General features: G+C 47.4%; 1 protein-coding gene across 1 annotated transcript in view; it reads left to right on the top strand.

Moving 5' to 3' along the window:
- Nucleotides 1–7,359, top strand: part of LOC103020984 (opioid-binding protein/cell adhesion molecule) — a 1,085,929-nt gene extending 1,078,570 nt beyond the window's left edge. The window contains exon 8 of the mRNA XM_057553512.1: nt 2,013–7,359. Within this exon, the coding sequence (XP_057409495.1) occupies nt 2,013–2,113 (101 nt within the window). The 3' untranslated portion in view covers nt 2,114–7,359. The remainder of the gene's footprint in view (nt 1–2,012) is intronic.
- The last annotated feature ends 15,512 nt before the right edge of the window (nt 7,360–22,871 follow it).

Raw genomic sequence — 22,871 nt, 5'->3', positions numbered from 1 at the left:
CTTCCCCTTCTTTCCCTGCAGCTCGCACTGCTTTGTCTTCCTAATACTCCTCCTCTCCTGTTTGTTTTAGCTACATTCAACCTTGTGCTGGTAGCATGACATCCCCAGAAATGCTAAGCCCACTGGCAGAACTTGGAATAAAGTGATTCCTAAGCTAAAGACCTCCTTCTGTCTAGAATGGAGCCCATTCAGTTGTTTCTTAAGTTGATATCAACAGAATGAATTAGACAAAGACACACACACGTGCATATATATACACATATACATAACTAGGGAATATATATCATGTATACAATATAGACTTTATATTTTAAATATTCTTTACAAAAACATATGGGTCTTACACATCTGTGTTGCCCATTTCCTTTTAAACTCATTTAAAAATCTAAATCACTCATCTTTTGCAGAAGACAATATAGAGAGTTACCTTGAGCTTCAAACTGGGCCTTTTCCAACTCAGCGCATTCCGTAGGCCAGTACAGTTCCTAGGATATATGCCTGGACTGATGGGGCCCCAGAGTCAGGCTACTTTCTATATATATTTATGAAGCTGTCGTGGGGACCATAGCAATGGGCTAAGGACTGGGCTCTGCCCTTATCTGCAAAGGCTGTATAACAAAAGTACAGAAAACTATGAGCAAGACTCAAGCTATCGAGGAAATATGAATTTTCAGTAAATAGGAGAATTGTATTGTAAATCAGAGGAAGAAAAGGAATCCTGCTGAGATCCCTGGGGTGGGAACAGTTGGATGCCAGCTGCTGGAGTGAGAGAACCATCCGTCCCCAGGCTGACGGCATCACTGCCCGCCCAGCAAGGCCTGGATCCGCGCCATTGCACTGACCAGCAAGCCACGTGACCTGGCTCCCGTCTGAGGAGACCCTGCACCACTGAGGCTTTTTTCAGTAGTAAGGTTACTTCCAACAAGCCAATTTACTAGGAAAGGAGGCGGTGAAGCCCTGCGTCTCTTGCCTGTCACTCGGTCCCTTTGTCACTGGCCCTACAGGGTTGCTTCTAATCCCTTGACTAACACTTAGTTTTGCTTTCCCCGGAATACTCTGTGCTCCCTGCTCTCTGGCTACTCTGGTCTTGCTTATGACCCTAAATTCTGATGCTGGTAAATAAAGGTGATGGAGGAGTACAGGGGCAGAGCTGGACACTCAGCCTTCCACCCTGGGCCCTGGGAACAGGCAAGGCGATACCAGTGCACGTGGTTTGTCCTCTCAAGGATGCAGATGAAGGGAAAGGGATCGCACCTGTGATTCCGTGGTCTTATTTCACAGTGGAATATGAGGGTTTCACGAGGGGTGTGTAAGAGGGCCAGAGAGAGGGAAGAAGAAAGAAAGAGGTTGAGGGAGAGCCCTGCCAGGCAGGGGCGTAAGGTGGCTGTTGGGGCTGAGAACGGGGGTCCTCTTTGTCACCTCTGGAGATGCATCGCTGACTGCTGGGACAAACCCGACCACAGTCTTTAAAACTCTGGGTGTACGTATTCATTCTTCCTCAGCGGCTTTGGGAGACGCCGCCCCAGTATCCCAGTCACACCAGATGAAAAGTCAGCCACATCAACACCTAGACTCCTGTGTTTCACAAAATCTTCTCTTCCTCTCCTTCCTCCTCCCACCTCTTTCCTGCACTCTGACCCTCATCCCTCTCCTTCCCCTACCACCCCTGTCTGTCCTGGACACGGTTTCCAAGGAGAGAACACAGGTAGAGGCGCTGCTTACAAAGGTCCTGCCCTAACCTGTTAGCCCGCACGTCTAACCATTCCCTCCCTCTACTTCTTTTAGTTTTTAAACCCCAGTCTTTGAGAGCAGGCTGTAGGGTCCAGGCACCCCAGCGATAAGCCCCTTTGAGTTTCTCCCAATGGGCACTTTCCATTTACGCAGACTTGGAAGGGTCACTGGTGGGTGGGAGCTGCTCACAGAGAAGCATGTCTATGCGGTGCTTGTCAGGGGATGAGGATGGTGCCCTCTGGGTGTGCGCTAATGGGTCTGTCTCTCTTTCTCCCACACAGGGCCTGGAGCTGTCATTGATGGTGTAAACTCGGCCTCTAGAGCACTGGCTTGCCTCTGGCTATCAGGGACCCTCTTTGCCCACTTCTTCATCAAGTTTTGATAAGAAACCATAGGTCTTCTGAGCAACGCCGGCTTCTCCATATCACAGACTTTACCTACACTGCGGAGAGCAAACCAGTTTGGGCTTCTTTTTGTTTGTTTCTGTTCTTCTTCTTGATTTGATTTTTTTCTTTGTTTGGTTGGTCTGTTTATTTGATTTTTCTCTCCAGTTTGAATGAGTGGGGTTGGGGGGGAAGGGGTGTGCAGAGTTCTACCACGTGTAGGATAATCATTCATTGGTGTGTCCAAAAATGGAATCTGTTCCTCTACCTTGGCCCTTCCCTTTCCTCTGCCTTCCTGACACCGTCACCACTAACCCTACCCCCCCAGTAAACCATAAGCTCCATCTGGGCAGAAAATGTGCCTCGTGATAAACAAACACCCTGAAGACACAACTTCACTTATAATGTAGTGCACAGCAAGAATTATATCCAAGTGTCCTATTATCTGCGTCTTTTAAGCTTTGGACCATTTTCCTGACTATAATGTACATATCACTCCTTCCATGCTTATTATTGTCTAATTACACGAGGGTTCACATCCTTTCTTTCTGGGAAGTTCTCTCTCTATATATATATGAAACATTGCCATCTTTTTAGCCATTCTGCCCTATCTGCTTTCTCTACCAGCTATAGGGATTCGAAGTTTAGGGATATGCACACAACCCAAAACTAAACATTTAGAAGTCATGTGACTGAATAAAGGGGGAAGCATTTTGAGGATGGTACTTCTCTCAAAAAAATGCTGTCCAGTTCATAAACAATGATCCGTAGATGGCTGATTATTTAGGTTTTATCAAGCTCTCCATGAAAGTAATCATACGGTTTTCCATCTACTCAACTGTCTGATTGATTGTTCCATCCAGTTATCTACCCACCCATCTTCTTCTCTAGCAATCTATTTACTTTATTTATCCATCTATCAATGTAATTATCTAACACGTCTTTCTATTTCTTTCCCCACTCTTCACTATCAATCAATCCATCCCCACATTAATCTCTAACCATATTGTGTCTATTCCACTGGATTCATGTCTCCTCTACCTTCTGCAGATATTGGCATCTTCAAAATGACCTATCAGCTTCTCATGCGAAAGCCAATGATCTCACAGGCTAACAACATAGAAAAGCAATATGTCATGGACTGTCTGGAATGTGCTAGCCCATCTACCCAAAGTAAATACTGGTAAGAGATGGGCAAAAGTAGCAATCGAATGATCGGTCACTCACTCTTCCCAGCAGAGACTGTGTATTGAGAAACACCTTCTTGGGAAGCAGATCAGCCTTGGCAAAGCCTTGATGAGTATCGTGTTTTTTCTTTCTTACCGGAAGGACAAGGTGCCAAAATTCATGTTTCTCTCAGCCTTTCAAGAAAGTGCATGCCAGGAAACTGTGCGACTGTGCTTAATAGCAAGAAAGTGAGAGAAAAAACACACCTCTGTCTCTGCAGTGTGAAGAGAGCTGTCCATCTGAGTGGGATGACTTCTGCTATTGTCTCCTCTCTCCTCCAGTTTTGGTTTCATCTGTTTCAAAACTATCCAGTAAAAAGCTGATGAAAGCCAATTACATGGCGGGTGTGTTGACAACTCTGGTATATGTTTCAGGAAGCTCTTCTGAGCTGAGGGCACTTGAGCAACTGACAATTTCCAGGCACTTGATTAACACAACACTGCAAACAGAAGGGGAAAGTGACACACAATTTCCTCGGATACAGGCTGCTTCTCCAGGAGCTTTGGAGAAGAATGCCCTCAGCTCTCCATGTTCAGAACAGATGTTTCCAGAACACAAAGAAGAGCTGACCTGATCTTTCTGTATTGTCTCCTGGGACAAGAAGGACTCAGCCAGCAAGTGTGCCAGGGTTGCAAGATGATGGCATTGGAAGCCTGCAGGGCTGTGCCCTTGTCCTGTGCTGCAGGGAGTGACCTGCTGAGGATGAGAAGGTGTGTCAACAGTGACTGTCTCCCAGACCTGCTGGAGACCCGCTGGAAAACTCTTGCAGCTCCACAGTCTAAAACATGAGAAATACCAGCTCCATAGAGTTCCGTTCCTTCGATGCTTAATTGATCTTCTTCCTCTGAAATGTGGCCTCTTTGTTTCTGTCCGTTATGACACATGAACGTGCCGTACGCGGTGGAGAAACACACACACACACACACGTAGGCTGTCTTGGCGTACAAAAAGCTAGGCGCTTCCGTAAGAGAGCTGGCGTGAATGAATATTACACTTTCCAGCTGTAAGCAGACATCTGCATTTCCCAGGGAGTTGCCGGGAGCCAGACTGGGGGAACGTAACTGGTGTGCCAAAAGCAGTGTGTGGATTTCAAGTCCCAGGGACAGTCGCGAACAGGCGCGGAGTCAGAATTAAAGGTCGGACGTCAGTGTTTCAGGCCTGTCACCACACGGGGCTCCGGGAGCCGGGCTGGTGTCAGACACTGAAGGAGTGTTTAATGTGTCATTTGAATGTTCTGCTGATAATACTCTTGTTCCTCTGGAGTAAAATAAGTGTGGAGGCTGTGGAGACGGTACCGTCTTGGAGAACACGGTGCTTGAAATGGACAAGCTGGGCGTATTCCTCACTCCGGGACTTGATCTAGAGGAAGGCGCCCGTCCTCCTTCAGCCAGGAGGATCCAGAACCTTCCAAGCACAATGAGCCTGGGTCTCAGACTCACTGTGGGACTCCGTGCAGCCTCTTCCACTGGATACTGGGAAGCATGTCTGGTAGTTACAGGTTCCAGCCCTGTTTCAGAGGGAAAGACTCCTACCGTTAATCCTCACCTGTCTGGGTAAAGAAAACCAAGGAAACAAGACCCAAGGAAATGGGGCAGTGGGAAAGGAAACCCTTCTGCACAACAGACGTACTCCAGCTTCTGGGTTGTTTGGGTTCCTTTGGTGGGGATGTCTCCATAGGACAGGAGCTGTTACCCAGCATCTTGAAGCATATAGAGCAGCAAACGCCTACTAACGACACTATCCATGCTCACTTTACATATGGCAGGCGGATGGATAAGGCCTGCTGGAGAGATTTTTTTCGAGGTGCCAGTGATGGGGGCGGGGGTTAGGGTAGAGGAGGAAAAAATGAGTTATCGAGTCTCTGAGGACGTGTGGCTCTTCATAGGTTTTGCACGTGGGAAGGAAACCGAATAAGGCTTATCAGGAAATCAGGTGAGAGGAACTCAGCTATGTAGGTACTCTGAAACCCTCCCCCTTCCAAGACCAAGTTAATATGTATTCCCACCAAAGTAATTCCAATGCCAGTGCTAGTGTTAAGGCCCTGGCCAAGCTTGTTTTTCAGTAGTTTCATGTCAAGTGCCTGATACAGTCTTCTGCAAGTTGAAGAAAATGCGTTTAGTTTTTCTCATTCTTGTTTTAACTGGGGGAGGGAGGCCATACAGGCGAGTGGTGGTCAAAACGTGCACCTGTTTCCTACAGAGAGATGACGTGTGGCTGTTGTGTTATAGTTGTATTCAACTAAAAAGAAGGGAAGTTCAGGCTTTGTATCACAAAGAGGCCTGGGGCTCTTTCCTCTGAAAGCCATGCCTCACGCTAGACAATTCATTTCACACGTTGGTCAGTTAGTTCTCAAAACCTGGGTGGGAAGTGTCCTCTGGGACTCGGGACAAGTCCACAGCCAAGGATGAGTTCAAGGATGTGTCTCTGCATCAATGCAGCCACTTGCTCTCCACATGGAGGAGTTGGTGATCTCTCCTTATGCCAGGAAAAGTCACGTGAGCAGAGTAGAGAACCTTAAAGTGGGCGGTCCGTCTCCAGGAGAGCTTTTCCACTACAGTGCATCAGGAGTGGCTGTAGATTAGATTGGTGGGTACTTCCAGTGCCAAGGGAAGGTTTTCTCCTCTGTGGCTGTGTGTGGATGTTATCGGTAGGAGGGGAGGAATGGGGTGAGAGATGGGGCCATGTCATCTTTTCCAATCTGACCCTGAGTCCTCACCAGAGAAAAACTGGCTTTGTCATACCTGGAACCAGCCCCCCTTCCCCCCACCAAAAACCTCCACAGAATTAAAAACAAAAACAAAATTTAATCTCTTTGGAATTCGAGGAAGCAGGGGAAGCAGCATAAAATGTTTCTAGTTGGCAAAATTCATTTTTTTTTCTTTTTCTCCAAATATGAGGATTGTTTGCTTTCATTTTGCATCAGCCCTATTCCTAGAAACTTATGCCCAATTGCCTCCCCTCCTACTCTTCAAAACTTCCTTGTTTATTTTATTTTAAGACAAATAAGTTGGAGCAGTTGCAGTAAAACTTCACAGGTGTGTAACTAGGAAGGCAACATTTTCAAAAAATACCATATGATGAGAACTGCTAATGCTCACTAACAGCCAACAATAAAAATGCCAGTCTCATTTCCCTCATTTCTTGAGAGAAGAGAAGTAAATGAAAGGAGGAAGAAATAGATATGCAATTAAAAGATGTGGCGAAAAGAGAGAGCTGAACCAGTGCAATTTAGCCTTCAGGTGCAGAATGCTGGCAGTCCAAGAGGATGTGGAGTGGACTCAATTAGACACGATTGTCATCAGCCTGAAAGTAGCCAGCGAAGCCTAATTTCCCATATTTTAAAAGACATTCCATTTTGTTTCTTTCAACAGTGCCCTTTTAAAGGCACAGGGTTGTTTTAGTTGTTCCATGACCCTGAGTGGGGAAAGAAAGATGGTGAACCCTCTACTCTTTTTCTGGGGGGGGGGCCACATTCTACGCTATTGGCAGATTTATAATGATATCGATCATAGCAATGATAAGTAATAATAGCTGCCCTTGTGTTCATTAAAGGGAGCTTTTTTAATCATTCAAAACCTTTTGTGACATGTAAAGTGCAGTTGTGAGGAATGTGTGGGTGTACGAAAATGTATCTGTCAAGTTCAGAGTCCTCTAGATTAAAAAAAAATTATGACATCAATGGTGCCGTTATAGCTGTGTCGGACCATGGGTGTGCCCATTTTCACAATTATCCTTAAAACAAATCTATGTTCAAATGCTTTAAAATTTTATCACATGATACAAGAGTATAACTTTGTCAGCCTTCTAGAGTTTTTGTTTTTCCCCTTCTATTTTCTTTCTTATTTTTTCCTTCAAAAATCAATGAAGACTTGATTTCTGTCAATAATTGTATTAAGGGTGAATATACTACCTGAATTTTGTGCATGTTACATTGTAGTTGTAACCTTTTCTAATTCAGGATGAATACGAGATGGTTGTGATTGTGCAGTGTATCAATAAAGTTCAAAGAAATTTGTAACTTTTGGGGGGCTGTTTATTAGGACACCTCACTGGGTATCCAGGAATGGAGAAAACTAGGCAGGCTGTGCTTCTCCCGTGTGTGTGTTTTAGGCTTTGGGAAGCAGATGCAACCAGAAAACTGAGTAGCATTTCCCTCTCTCTCTCTCTCTCTGTCTCTCTCATGCATGTTATGTACCCACATGCACACAGAATACTATGAAGCCTAGGCAATTTCATATTACAATTGTATATCACATATCTATGCCACTTGCAAATAATATAAAATACAATATTATAAAATGCAGCTGTAGCCTCAAAGTCTAAATTATTTATTGACCTAGGCTAAAATGAAATCACAAGAGAAGTTTCAGAAAAAGAATGACCAGCTACTGCTCGGTTTGAGCGCTCCTTAAGAGTTCCTGCAGGTTGAGTCCACCGGATCAAGCACCACTTTGACAGGAGTCAGTATGAGAAAATATGGTGACTATGATACACATTTATTCTTAAAAGCACATGCCATTGGAGGAACTGTTCTCTGTCTTAGGTTTACTGTGGCATCTATAGTGTAATAGCATGAGAAAGAGATCTGGAGAACGAACTCCTTTCCTCTGATTGTCTTTCCTAAAACATCTTTCTCTTTCAGTAAATCTCCCACCACTTGGTCACACATTCATCTGCTCTTCTGAAGGAACAGGTATTCACCTCTTTCTTGCAACCCAGATTCTCACCAACCATATTTATACATCAACCAACCCTTCTGAGCTCTGCCGTTGACTACATGTGTGATCTTGGACTGGACGTTTTACCTTGCTCATCTTTGTTTCCTCAGCTGCACCACTGGTGAATCTACCTCCCTCAGTGTGTTCTATCAAAATTCCCTGGACAGTTTTTGTTTCCCTTTCAACCACTGGATTCCTAAGACTGCCCCCAAATAAAGCTTAGGTCAGTGGCCGATGATTATTTGGGCACGCAGCAGAAAGTGGGGAAAGATTCTTCAGTTGTACAACTTCTCTGGCCAAGACCCCAAGCTGGAGTTATGAGGCTTGTTTCTCAAGGCTTCCTAGACAGACAAGGGCTAATCCTGGCCTTTCATGACTCTGTTTCCCCTGCAGGGGATGGAACACAGATAACTTGATAGACTCTACCATGTTCCTTGTAAATTAAAATACGGAGGACATGGTGGGTACCAGTGATGGAGAGTTTCTAATTTCCTCAGACTCATTGTAAAATCATGACTTGTCGAGGAAATGAATTTCCAGTTCTAACGTCTTAATGCCTTTAATGCTCCCCGTCACCCTCTCCTTTTTCTTCTTCCTTTTAATCATCCTCTTCCCATCCTCACCTGACCCTCTGCTGCTCCTGTTCATACCACAGCATTTACCCATCCATCTGCTTGCCTGCTTGCATAGACATTTATCGGTCTTTCACTTCATCTGGCCACTCAGCTCCATCAATCATCGATGTACCAATTTATTTCTCCATCAGCTAACCATTCACCTATTCACTCACATATTATTCCCCCATTTTTCTAACCCTTATTCCATCTATTCACTCATGCACCTCCCTAATATGACAGTTCCCCACCTATTTATTTAAACCGTCTAGCCATTGTTCACCTGTCAATCCATCCAGCAAGCATCCTCCAACCAGCCTTTGGCAGACATACCTATTTACCAACCCACTTAAGGTGGGTGATGAAAATCTTTGCTGTTACCTTTCCATTCTGCAAGGGAGGCTTTATCTAGTTATTCTTAAGCATGGCAGCTAAACGATAGGATGCATTTTCATTATCTTCACCCACAATGCACCCTATTAAAAACATATACGTAGAGAAGGGCTTTAGGGTATTTATTAAGGGCATACATCCTCCTATCAGGATTGTGACAGTAGGTAGAAGGTGGAGAACTGGGGGTGTGGTGGAAACACCCAGAGGAGCAGATGCTAATGTATAACTTTCTAACACTAGGAAGGCAGTCAAGCCATGAGCATGAGAATTGACTGAGGAGATAGACAGGAGAGACCTCAACTGGCAGCTATTCCTTCTTTTCTGTTTGATTTTCTGTTAAATAAATGACCTGTTTTGATGAAGACCAGGGGATGGGACTGATTGGTACCAAATCCTATGATCAGTTTTAAAAACCAACACCCTCACGCTACAAATGATGCTACCTTTCTTTAACATGTTCATCTGTCCATTAGGAAGTCTCTTTTTTTCATTAAATGTTCCTCCATATATTCATTTATTCATCCATGCATTGAATTTAGAGAGGAACTCCCTTAAGGAGCTCACATCTAAGATGTGAAAACAGCTGTATACACAGAAAACATACAGGGTCATATTGCAGCTCTTAGGATATGAGAAGGGAGATACGAGAAGGGAGCTGCAGAGGGAGCAAATATTGGGAGATAATTAGGAGGCTTCTTCCCTCTGCCCCTGTCCCAGGGATGCAGTCAACTGATTGAGGCAGGGGATATTGTGAACAGGTAGATCACTACGCAAATAAATGGGGCACCAGGACCACAGCACATACCATCTAGAGAACGTCAAGTCTGCTTGGAATAGAAGGGTTTTTTTTTGGTGGGGGGTGTTGAGAGTCTTTCATTGGATCTCAAAACTCTGTAAACCTTTCCAATGAGGGGAAGAGGAAGCAGAGACTGGGGAGCACAGGCAGAGCTGAGAGTGGAAGGGTGAGCGGCAGAGAGTATGGTCTTGCTGAATGGTTTCCTCTAAACCGAGTTTGTTCAGATAAGACATTTGTATATATATATATATATATATATATATATATTTTGATGTGAACAATTTTTAAAGTCTTTACTGAATTTGTTACAATATTGCTTCTGTTTTATGTTTTGGTTTTTTGGCCCCGAGGCATGTGGGATCTTAGCTCCCGACCAGGGATTGAACCTGCACCCCCTGCCCTGGAACGTGAAGTCTTAACCACTGGACCGCCACTTGCCTAAAACTCTGCGATTTAAGATGAAAGACATGGCTTATTTGCATTTAAGTGTTTAACAGCATCTCTTATTTCAAAATAAGAATATTTACAGTTCTTACCTGTCCATTATGTGCTTTGTCCTATAAGACATATCTCCTTCTATTTAGTTTAAGTTCTCTATTTTCTCTTCAGAGACATAGTGTGATACCCATTCATTAATAAGATGCTAATAATACCCACCTCAGAAGACTGACCGTGAGAATTATTAGGTGTGAGTAGGTAAGGATGTTTAACATTGTATCTGTTACGTATTAGTTGCAAAATAAACGTTAGTCGTTTTTTTTTTCCTCCTATTCTTCCCTCAGCCTTCCCTCCATGTCCTCACTTAACTGATCCTCTATATGGCAGAATCTCAACTGTGTTTGCTTCTTTCAAAAAAATGAAAACAAAATATTTTATAAGGGGCTTCCCTGGTGGCACAGTGGTTGAGAATCTGCCTGCCAATGCGGGGGACACGGGTTCGAGCCCTGGTCTGGGAGGATCCCACATGTCGCGGAGCAACTGGGCCAGTGAGCCACAACTACTGAGCCTGCGCGTCTGGAGCCTGTGCTCCGCAACAAGAGAGGCCGCGATAGTGAGAGGCCCGCGCACTGTGATGAAGAGTGGCCCCCGCTTGCCGCAACTAGAGAAAGCCCTCGCACAGAAACGAAGACCCAATACAGCCAAAAATAAATAAATAAATAAATTTTTTAAAAAAAGCCTACCTGCTTTATAAAAAAAAAAAAATTTTATAAGTTATTTAAGTTTAAAAGGAAGAAAGGAATCTCTGAGTATTGGATGATTCAAGGACACAAGCTTGGAAAGTGAGAAGATTTTTGGTAGAACCCCCCAGGAATGTTGAAAAAATAGAGAGAGTAGAAGTTCATTTCAACTTAATACACATGTATCGACAGCTAGTATGTGACAAGTACCGAGGATAAAAATGTGAGAAGCAGAGTGACTGTCCGGGAAATCCCAGGCCAGAGGAGGATTTAGAATTACATCACGACATGGTAGGTGGTGTCAAGGCCAGAGGAGCCCAGGAGAGGACACGTAGCCAGATCGCAGGGCTCAGTGCTCGCCTCCAGAAGAGGAGATGCCTGAGCTGGGTCTTGCAGAGACAGAAGGAATTAGCTGGGAAAAGGAAGGGGAACAGCTAAGTAATGGTAGATGCTCACACTTGATGAACCCATACAGGCACGAGAAGCATAGCAAGGTCAAGAACAGCGCTGATCATCCCAAGATGGGTGAGGGCAGAGGCGGCATGGCAGGTAGAAGGAGTAAACAGGGATGAGATCCTTAAATCTTGACAAGAAATGCTGAGATGTTGAGACTTGTCTTAAAAGAGATAGGGGAGTTGTAGAAGGATTTAATCATAAGAGTGGCTAGACTGTATTTGCAATTTAGAAATATCACCACAGCAGGAGGGCAGATTAATGGGCATTGGTCAAACTGGCAAAGGAGAAACTAACTTTAGAAGTAACTAAAATAATTCAGGTGAGGAATGATAAGGAGTAATAACCAAGCAAATTGGGGTGAGTTTTAGGAGGTAAATCAAGTAAGAAGGACTAGATGCCTGGGGTGATGGAGAATGTGAAATGTGAGGAATATTCCAGGTTTCTCAGTTAGCCAACTGGGTAGGAGATGCTACCATTCTATGATTCTGAAAACTTAGAAGGATGATGAGGTCCCACCCAATTTTTGATTTATTCATTTTTAAACATGCTTAGAACTTCCAGGTGGAGAGGTTTAGCACCATCAGCATTTTCCTGAGTCATCTAATTATACCATCATCCTCTACAAAGGATCCTGATTTCCTTCCTCTACCTCCCACTTTAATTCCATAGGAACTCTAGCTCCTTGGATCATCTGCAATTCACTTGTCATCCCCCATTTCCTCTGCATCTTAATTTTGTTTTACAAAGGTGTTGCCTTCATTGCTTGTCATGATGAAGGGGTAGAGAGCAGCTCCCTGATTAGACAGTCAAGAGATACCAGACGATTTAAGCGGGAAGGGGAGAAACCTGCACAGCTATCCCCGCTCCAGGATGGGATTTGGCACTTCTTGTGTCTAAGGCAAGGGGCCCAACCTCTATTCAGTGGGTGACGGGGGAATGACCGGGCACTGAGAATTCATCTGTTACATATATTAGAGTCAGGCAAGTCCAATTTGTCCTGTTACCGCATTGCTTGATGCTCATTTGCTCGTGAACAAATTTCAGAAAGGTTTGTAGGCTGCCAAACCTCCTCAGAGAGCTACTTCTAAGAGGAATACATTCCACATGAATGACTCAAGAATATGGATGTACTTCTGGCTCTGTTAATTTTTTCCCCGATGATCCCAGAGAGACTCTCCTAAAACTAGGGAAGGCTGCATCTCAGCAGAAAGCATGGTGTCTGCTGCATCTCCCAGCAACGTGGTTGTCCAGGTGGCCCTACAGGTGCATGTCAACACGCAGCCACGTGAGCCTGAGCCCAGGTGTGTGTGCTGCTCTGAGATGAGGTAGCAGAATCTGCACGCCGGGGATTGAAGTCCTGATTCTGCCACAGGCGAGTTGTGTGCCTGTGAGCTGACAGCAGATTCTCTTACAGCCTCGGTTTCCTCGACTGTAAGGTAGTCTCTGTAATTGCCATGGCACTGGCCCGAGGTGGATGAGGGAAGATGCAGTGGGAGGGATGGGCAAGCTCCTGGCCTGGATGCCGGGCACAGGGAGGTGGCCACTCAGTGAGTTTATTTTCTCTACCCTCTGCTCTGTCTTTTCCCTTTTCCAACCACCCCACACCTACCCCACATGATGGTCCAGAAGACATCGTTGGAGGAATGGCTCTGCTTAAATATCATATTCTCAGAGTGGTCCTCAGGGTCACAGGAAACAAAACGTGTAGAGCGCCTGGCAAAATATCCATCCCCTAAGTGTTAAATGAAACCCTCCTTCTTCTCCCCTTTTCCCTTTCCCTCCATGCAGTCCTGGGCGAATCAGCAAACCGACTCCAACAGCACAGAGGATATCCCTGGATCCCCCGGTGCCTGGACCCCGCGGGGTAGGGGATGCTTTCTGCGTTGTCTAAGGAAGAAGGCAGCCTGGGTGCTACCCATGGAGCCTGCTTCCTTTTTCGCTCCTGGCCTCGTTCCCTGCAAGGCGGATTTGCAAGGACGGTTGCTGTGGTTACAAGACCAAATCACTGCAGTTTCTGTCTCTTCCCCGGTAAAGGTCTCGGGGGAAATCAGCTTATTAGAGAACTAGTGGCTGCATGGTAGAGGCAGCTAGGACGGTAAAGGGACTCATCGGAGGCCCTCGGATACAAAGGCCCTGTTCTCTTGATGAAGCTAGAGTCTCCATCTCGGTGCTGCGCGGGCCGCGTGGACAACCCCGTCTGTGATTCCTCCCGGCTCACATCTTCCACTCCGTGCGGCGGTGCTCCGGTACCCGAGTTGATCCGCTTGTTTGAGCGTGCCCACTTTGATGTCAATTCCTTGTTGAGTTACTGGCAGAATCTCCATTGTCCCTGCCCTGCTCTCCCCTGTACTGATCTCTGTTCTGTGGACAGTTTCATCACTCTTCGACCGGCCCCTCTCCTTCCTCTCAATTCTTACCTTAAGAAACTGGAAATTGCTGAGGAAGAGAGTAAGACACGAGGAGGCCCGTGCCCGGCGGGGGGCAGAATCATGTCTCTTGAGTGTGACGTGCATTCACAGGGATGTGCACGGGTGGATGTGACCCTACCGCCGGCCCACCTCTTGCCCAGCAGCACTGGGAAGACTTCGGACTGCAGTGTGTGTACGGGGGACGGAGCAGGCGGGGTGGGAGTAGCAGAGCAAGGGCCGGACGCTGCTGACAGTTATGTTTATTGAAATCACGCGTGGAGCTATGGGCTTTCACATGTACTAATTCGTACAATATTCAAACTGCCTCAAGCACGGGCTAGAGGTCCTCATGCGGCTAGAGGTCGGCAGGGTTGGAAGCCACTCCATGGCGGGTCCCTCTGATTCCATACTCTGTGCTCTTCCCAGTTCAGCACCCATGGACCCCTGTTCTCAGGGCTCTGTTTACTGACCCAAGGGCAGTCACTTAAGTCTGTGTATGCCTACCTTCTTTGTGAGCTTCCAGAAGGCAAGGTGGGGTCTCCACCTCTGGAAAGAAAATGGCACTCTCCTGGCTCCTAAGGTTGGGTCTAGAAGATGCCTGTGCTCTGCAGGCTGGCCCCTTCTGCTTTGCCATCGAGAAACAAGCCCCCGGTAGGGCTGGCTTACGTGTGTCTGACCCTGAAACGGGCACAAGTCTGAGAGCTTTGGAGAAGCAACACACAGGAGGGAACTTTGATCCTACAAAGAACTAAAGAGAGGAAAGAATTTCATTCCAGGCCCCAGTACACAATAGAGGATCAAATAATAGGAGGGAATAGCTTTTCTTTGTTTCCTAGTTTGGATAAAACAAGAGAGATCTGGGCTTCCCTGGTGGCGCAGTGGTTGAGAATCTGCCCGCCAATGCGGGGGACACGGGTTCGAGCCCTGGTCTGGGAAGATCCCACATGCCGCGGAGCAACGAGGCCCGCGAGCCACAATTACTGAGCCTGCGCGTCCGGAGCCTGTGCTCCACAACAAGAGAGGCCGCAGTGGTGAGAGGCCCGTGCACCGCGATGAAGAGTGGCCCCCACTTGCCACAACTAGAGAAAGTCCTCGCACAGAAACGAAGACCCAACACAGCCATAAATAAATAAATAAATAAATAAATAATTAAAAAAAAAAACAAAAAAAACAAAAACAAGAGAGATCACCAAAAATCACAGCCTAGGAAGACAGACTATGGACAATGGAAATTCAGACTCTGCTCAGTCCAACATGACTCTATTCAGGCAACTGGGAACAATTGACTTTACATAAATGGCAATGTCTACGTCTGTGTGAAAATTTCTCTCTTCCTCCGTCTGTCATGTGTTCTCTGTCACCCTGTACTACCCCTTGCTCACTGTGTGCTTGCTGTTTCCCAAACACCTACAACAGTGCCTGGCACACTGTAAACCTCAGTAACTATTGAATAAGTGAATCCATGGCTTTTGAGCTGAGAAGCATGATCAAAACAGCCCTTGAGCAGAGGTCTTGTAGAGATGCAGTGGGCAGAGTGAAAGGGGGGAGTCAACACCGGTAGGGTGGGAAGGGGGAAGAAGGGGGCTCTGTGTGGTCCATGTCTGTGGTCCCCAGTGTTGATGTAGGCGGTCGTGGGTTGGAAAGGATCACCCAGAAGTGAAAGATGTTGAGATTTGCCATAGGACTTTCCTACTCACTTCTTTGTCTAAAAGGGAACGGGTCTGGATAGAACAGGTTGTCTGTTTTCATCTTTATTTGTTTTGCTTGTTTGGTTTGTTTGCTTGTCTGTTTGTTTCCCTTTGGCAGGAATGCTAATCTTGCATTTTTATAAGTGTCTGTCTTCTAAGGAGCTTGGGTTTCACTGTTCATGTTTTTCAGACACAGCACCTACAACCCAGAGCCTGACGGCAAGCCCCAGTTCTCCCAGCTGGTTAGCACCCAGACGAGAATGGGGCCCGGGCTCCGGGCTGCTGGTCCTTCACTGGCCATCTTTCCTCTCCTGACTTGCTCTGTTCTCACTCTAGAACCAAGGCGTCCTAGGCCCCTACCTGCTACCCTGAGGAGGCCAAGTTTCCTCATCCTATTTTCCTCTTACTCATAGGCAAGCCCTGTGACCCCCAAAGGGGCACCTGTGCCCCACCCTGCTTACACAGCACCTTCCTATCTCAGCTCACACGGAGAGCTCAACAGGAGTGAGACGTTAACCCAGACTCACTTCCCATGAACAGCCATGAGTAAGGGCTGAGAAGGGTAGGGTGCTGGGGAGTGAATTAGGTCCAGGCCTTTGGACCGGTGGGCTCCCCACATCCATGGCCCCCCCTGTAGGAGTACATTCTATGTGCCAGCGTCATACTAAGTCCAATAGAGAATCCAATGACATTAAATGGGGTCCCTGCCCTCCAGGCAATGGATAGAATTAAGAGGACAACACATACACACACACGCACACATGCATGCACACACGCACACACACACGCACATGCATGCACACACGCATACACATACACACACACATACACGCACATGCATGCACACATTCGTATGATTAAAATGTTAAATGGTGAGACACAGTCCCCAGAGGTCACATCCCACTGGGGGAAACTTCGGAGGTGATGAAACCCCAGAGATTACTTCATACCCACAAATGCCTCCCTTTCCTACACAGGCTTTCCCTCCCAGGCAGCCAGGAGAGCTACCCCCGGGAGTGAAGGCCAGGCCCCCCTAGCTCCAGACCCAGTCCCACCAGCAGCCCCCATGGCTCCAGTACCCTCTCCTCCCAACAACAAGCATCCCTCCCAGAGGAGCGGGCGGTCCACGTGCTAGTGGGGACCCTCAGATGCCCCCGCCCCCGTGGTCACGTCAGTAAACAGCACCACTGCAATCAGTTCGGCTTTTTTGAAGAAGACAAAACCATAGAGGAAAACCATTAAAAGAGGTAATAAAGGCCCTTCTTGTACAGTTAATAGAGAGCCTCCTGGATGGAACAAGCCCAGCTGTTGCTGCTGAAAATTTACTTCTGTTTTCAAGTTCCAATAGAGACTAAAACATTATCTTCGCGGGAATTGATTTTACGTCTCCCAAACACATATGCCACCTTAATTGTGATTTGTGTGATAGTTCAGCTGCTGAAAGCTTTCATTTATCTCTACCTGGTTAAACAACTTTAAATAATAACAAGTCAATATATCTGTCTATTGACCAGGGCTCCTCTCTCATCCCCAGAGCATGCCGCGCAAGAAGAAAAAGGCATTTAACCCTTCTCAGCCCCAGACCCCGACTCACATCCATTTCCCTGGGCTTGGTTTTAATGGGCAGATAAGTTGCTCAAAAAATGAAATGAATAGAAACGTGCAGGGCCTTCTCTGATGTACTTTATCCTGCAGAGGCTGTTTTGTTGTTTGTTTTGTCTTATTTTAGCCTCAATACATTCTTGAAAGGGAAAAAAGTCTGATCTCTGTCAAGTTCTTCTGCACTAAATTTCCTCATTCACTTTAGTTACAGGAACTTTGCTTTTGGATGGAGCTTGAGACAAGAATATTAAGGATGGCAGCTTGCTTTGAAAGGTCCACATAAACAAAATATCCACGGGCTTTCCATAATGTTTCTTAGGAGACATGCTTTTTTTTCTAGGAGCCTTAATGTTATGTTAAGTGTGGCAGGGGGAGAGGCGAGGGCAAAGGGGGTTATTTTATTTGTACGAACGTAAGCCTAGAGTGCTTTGGAGAGGGAACATTTTGGTGGTAATGATAATGGTCATGGGGTAAAGTTTGTTGGTTTTTTGATGAACCAAACCATTCATCAGCCAGTAGGAAGCCTGACAGGCCAGGAACTCAAGAGTTCCTGTGGCCCCTACCCAGTCCTGGAAGACTGGCCCATGAGGCAGAGGGTGCTGGCCAGCAAGGGGCTGTCCCCCTTGGCAAGGGTGAGTCCGCCCTCCTCTGTCCAGCGGGGCCCGCTCCTGCAGTGAACTTTCCCGCGGTGTCAGGGGTCAGTAATGCAGATAAGGGTTGGGGTCTGTCTCCTCCCACGCTCCCCCCTGGTTTAACCAGAGGCAAGCAGAGGGCACTGCCTGCTCTGATCGCCAGCTGCCCCTCCGTGGGGCTGGCGGCTGCACCCAGCTCCTTCCCCCACTCCGCGTTGACCTTGCTTCTGTATCACCAGCAAAGAGGGTGTGGCTGTGGGAGGTGAAGAGGTCTCACCTGCATCTGGCCACTGGGTAGAAGCTGCCTGGGGTCAGTGCAGCTCAGGGCACAGAGGGGACCAGCGTGCAGTCCCCGTTGCTGGAAGAAAGGAAGGTAAATCCAAGAACACATCCAGGCTTATTTAGGCTGCCCCGGCAACGGGAGGGAGCCCGAGAGGCTGCTGCTATCGTGGGTGAGCTCAGGATTAGTTCGTATGTTAAGGATTTTTTTCAAGTTTCCCCAAACTTTATTTCAGAGCTTCGTTTTCTAATTGATAGCATCTCAATCCATTCAAAATGTACGTCTCCCTGCCATGTCCTCACTTTCTTTGCTCCTTCCCATTTCTCCCAGAAAGCTCCATAGACACAGGGTAAATAATAATGTCAATAATAATAATACTCAGGACTGACAGATTGCTTATAGACAGTGAGCTGTGAAGATGGGGAGGTATCATTACTTGCTAATTGAGAAAACACGTCTCTTGGGCTTGTGTTCACCTGACGGACAGCATTTCTTAACTCTTTCCTGTTTGTTCTCCTTATGTTTTCCTGCAGGGCACGAAATGTGTATTAATTATCTGTGTATCCTCAGCTGTGAATGAATGAATGACTGATGGAATGAATGGATCTATTTATTATTATTTTTTATTCCGTAGCTGTTTCACTTGGGTGTGTGAGCGTCCTGCTTTAATGCTGATGTTGACACGGCACCTGTGCCAGGATGTTCTAGCCGCCGTCGTGAGAGTGACTGCTCCGCCTCCAGTGTCATGGCCCCTGTGTCTGCACGTGCTTGTGATGCTGTGTGTGTTTCACAGACAACATTAGAGCAGTAAAAGCTGCCCATTCCCACCTTCCGACACACCATCAACTCTTGTCTTATTTTTTGAGTTTCTATTTCTCTCCAAATCTTGTCCTCATACAAAGGCAATTTTACAGAGATGTAAGCAGAGCAAAGATACAATTCTGTGTTATAGCCACTAGGATGCAAGTCTGTATCCTCTTCAGATTGTTAGTTAGGCAGCAGGGGCCAGGGGGCAGCACTTTGCTTAGCATATAATAGTCACTAAACTAATATGCGTCGACTGAATTCAATGAAAGGAACAGAAGGGCTGCTTGCCTCCTAGACCGAGTGGATATTCTCACGTGGAACCTACGGCTGCAACCAGAGGAAGCTCAGGAACCCTAGCCTTCGTTTTCTAATCTAAATAGACTATCTACCCCTTTAAACCATCCACATTCCTTGTGACTGGTTCCAAGGGGAGGGGGAGAAGGAGGGGCCGTGGGGAGAGGCCAGGAAAGACCCAGGAGGGGGTAACGAACACCTGACTCCAGGTCAACCCCAGTATGATCCAGTACTTGTTTTTCAGGTGGAGAAACTGAAATCCAGAGAAAAAGAATTGCCCAATAAAACAAAGGGAGGCAAACCCTCTGACACCCGGAGCCCACACTCTCTGAGCCCCAGCCTGGGGCCCTTCCCTCAGACCTGCCCCCTTGCAGATATCCCGGGCCGGGTAAAACCCTGCTCTCCTCTAGAGGATGCACCAGCTCACCTGTCCACTGCATAGCCCCAGGAGGAACCCCAGAGACGCTGGGAGCGGGCCCAGGGCCAGAGGCTCCTCTGCAGCAGGACAGGCAGAAGGGAAGGCCTCACCCGCTCTGGGCCTGGAGACCTGCTTGGTTATTTGGTCCTGGGGCTGAAGGAGTGGTTTGCCAATTTTGGCCGGGGGAGCAATGCATGCTCCTGGCTCAGGGCTCGGCGGCCGCGGGGCCACCCCATCCTGTGGGCCCGGGAGCGGCTCCAGTTCTCCCTGTGTGCACAGGGGGGCACTGGCGACCCATCAAGCTGCTGGGGAGACAGGTGCACCCACTCTCCAGGCAGCAGAGATGCTGCACTGCAGGCAAGTGCCGCCGCCTTCAGGAAGCCTTCCTCGTCTGACCAGCCCCTCTCAGCGCTCCCTCCCAATCCCGTGTCCCCCGGCGTGCTGGCCAGCTGGCCCTTGAGCTGTGCATGGCTCTTGCTGCTTTCTGAAGACTCCCCAGGTCTTTCTCTTTCTTCTTTTCCCTGAAGCTCCTTCGTGCAAAGGCCCTGGTGGTGCTGCCAGGGTGCCGTGTCCACAGAGGGGCCCCCGGGGAGCCTGGGGTGAGGGCAGCATCACGGGCCATGCTCAGGCCCTACCGTCCTCCACTGCTGGGTAACCTCAGGCAAGTTGGTTCACCTCTCCGAGCCTCGGTTTCCTTCTCTGTGGAACTAAGAATCACAGCCTTGGCACGTGGTGGTTTTGAGAATTAACAAATGTCAGTTTTGTTTCAGTGCCTGGCAAGGTGCCGGAGCACAGAGGGCACCGATAACTGTCCCCAGATCCGAGTACTGTCCGGACTGTGCCCTCACTGGGCACCAGTTTCTGGGCCGTTTATGCATAACTGGCCTGTGCGGGGCACTGGTCAAGCAACCTAAGTAACACGCAGCTTCTGCTCTCAGGAAGCCCGGGGGCAGGTGGGCGGGGGGAGATCAGGGCAAGGGGGCCGCACTGAGCTCGGGGCTGGGGGAGCACGGGAGGGGCCCAGCCCACCCTGAAGAGGCAGCAGGAGCAGGAAGGGAAGTGTAAGGGCAGCTTCTCCCGCACCTGAGGCGGCCGAGATGCAGGTGAGGAACACATGGCCACATCCCAACCCGCAGAACGCTCCTGACATTAGAAGTAAAACAAAGAGACCAGCGCTGCACCTCCTGCCCACTCTGGCTCTGAACACTGTCACCCTGAGGATCTCCCCTATATTTGTGAAGTGAGACAGCCCTACCACCCACAGGGCCGTGGAGGAAATTTAAACGAGAGATGATAGATGGCCATATTCTCCGCACATAAGTGAGAATAAATGCCTCTGAGTTTCTCTTCCCCTCCCTAAGGCTGACCACAGCTCACGGCCCTAACGTCTCCTTGGGTTTCCCCTTCTTGGGGGGGGGGGTCCCTCAAGTTTCACCTGCCTCCACTTTTCCTCCAAAATCCTCAAAATAATTTAAAAAATTTAACGTCATTCCTGAGACTGGAGCACAAAAAAGGCAAAGGATGAGTTCACGGAAGATATTCACACTGAGGTCTGTAATGACCCTGGTGTTTTTTCTTTTTATAATTTTATTTATTTATTTATTTATGGCTGTGTTGGGTCTTCGTTTCTGCGCGAGGGCTTTCTCTAGTTGCGGCAAGCGGGGGCCACTCTTCATCGCAGTGCGCAGGCCTCTCACTATTGTGGCCTCTCTTGTTGAGGAGCACAGGCTCCAGACGCGCAGGCTCAGTAGTTGTGGCTCACGGGCCTAGTTGCTCCGCGGCATGTGGGATCTTCCCAGACCAGGGCTCGAACCCGTGTCCCCTGCATTGGCAGGCAGATTCCCAACCACTGTGCCACCAGGGAAGCCCGACCCTGGGGTTTTTTCTTTCTGCGTTTATTTGCATTTTAAAAAGATGGGCTTGGCTAACCTTGTGAGTCTATCAGGGGTAGAAGGTACCCCCAGATCATGTTGCGCTGGGAGTGTGGGGTTTTCTATCACCCTTTCCACCATTAGAAGAAAGCCGATCAATCATTTGCATCCTCATGTCTAAGCGGAAGCTTGCCTAGTCTTTACGTTGAATCTCAAGAAGCTTTAATGCACATGCGGAAACATTCCTGTCTTCTCTCTGACCTCCTTTGCCTGCAGGGGACACTCATGTTGTGTTTAATTTTGAAGAGAAAAACAGCACTCGGACTCTAACTTGATATGCGTGACCTCTAATTGTTTTTTTTCCGACCCAGACGGACTTCTTAGTTTGTTGAACTCTGTGCACCCCACCCTTCTTTTGACGTGACCCCTGTAGGCCAAGGGTCTTCCCCTCTTCCCTTCCCCAAATTTAGGAAATATACTCTTCCTGTAGAACATGCTTCAATTTATTTTGAGGGACTTTTCGTTGCCCTTCGGTTGACCCTGATGAACTTGAAATGAGTGTATTGATCTCTGTCTGACCCCATCCCTCACGATCCATGTGCTTTCATGCTCCTGGAATTTGAAGAAGTAGAGCGTAACATAACACGTTTATGGTTTTATTCCATCAGCCATGTGAACTGTTGTGATTCCGAAGTAAATTCTGTTGCCTAAAAATCACCTGAGCTACAGAGAACCAGGGGGTGTCAAAGGCAGCTCCACCATCTTCCTTGTTCTCAGTCCTCCCTAAGTTTCCGCACGGAACAGAATCCTCTCAAAGCAGTCGCCTCTCTGCCGTGCGTTCCCACTTGTGACTGGATTCACCTCCTTTCCCGCTTCCTCTCTACGAATCAGTTCTCCTGGTCGTGCTTTCTATCATTTCTGCTCCGCCCTCTGAAATTGTTCCTTAGGATGCTGGGAGAAAAGGGACTACTTTCTTGTTTATAGTTATCATGACCATCTGTGGTAGATGGAAAAGTGGTCCCCTAAACCATATAAATAATGCCCACCCTCCTATTCCTGCAATCTGTAAATCTACCCTTATATAGAAACAGAAAAAAACAAAAACAAACAAACAAAAAAAAAACAAAAGCAAAACAGGAGGGGATCTTTACCGTTAAGAATCTCGAGATGGGAAGATTATACTGGATTATCCAGTGGACTCTAAATGCCATCACATGTATCCTTATGAGAAAGAGGCAGAGGAACATTTGATACATAGAGAGAAGGTATGTGAAGACAGAACAGAGAAGGATTTGAAGATGTCAGCTTTGAAGATTGGAGCGATGCAGCTACAAACCAAGGAAACTGACCTCCACCAGAGGCTGGAAGGGGCGAG

The sequence above is a fragment of the Balaenoptera acutorostrata genome, chromosome 9 (assembly GCF_949987535.1).
Source record: "Balaenoptera acutorostrata chromosome 9, mBalAcu1.1, whole genome shotgun sequence".
In the NCBI taxonomy this organism is placed as follows: Eukaryota; Metazoa; Chordata; class Mammalia; order Artiodactyla; family Balaenopteridae; genus Balaenoptera; species Balaenoptera acutorostrata.
The sequence above is the reverse complement of the archived record's forward strand: the minus strand, read 5'-3'. Positions and strand labels throughout refer to the sequence as shown.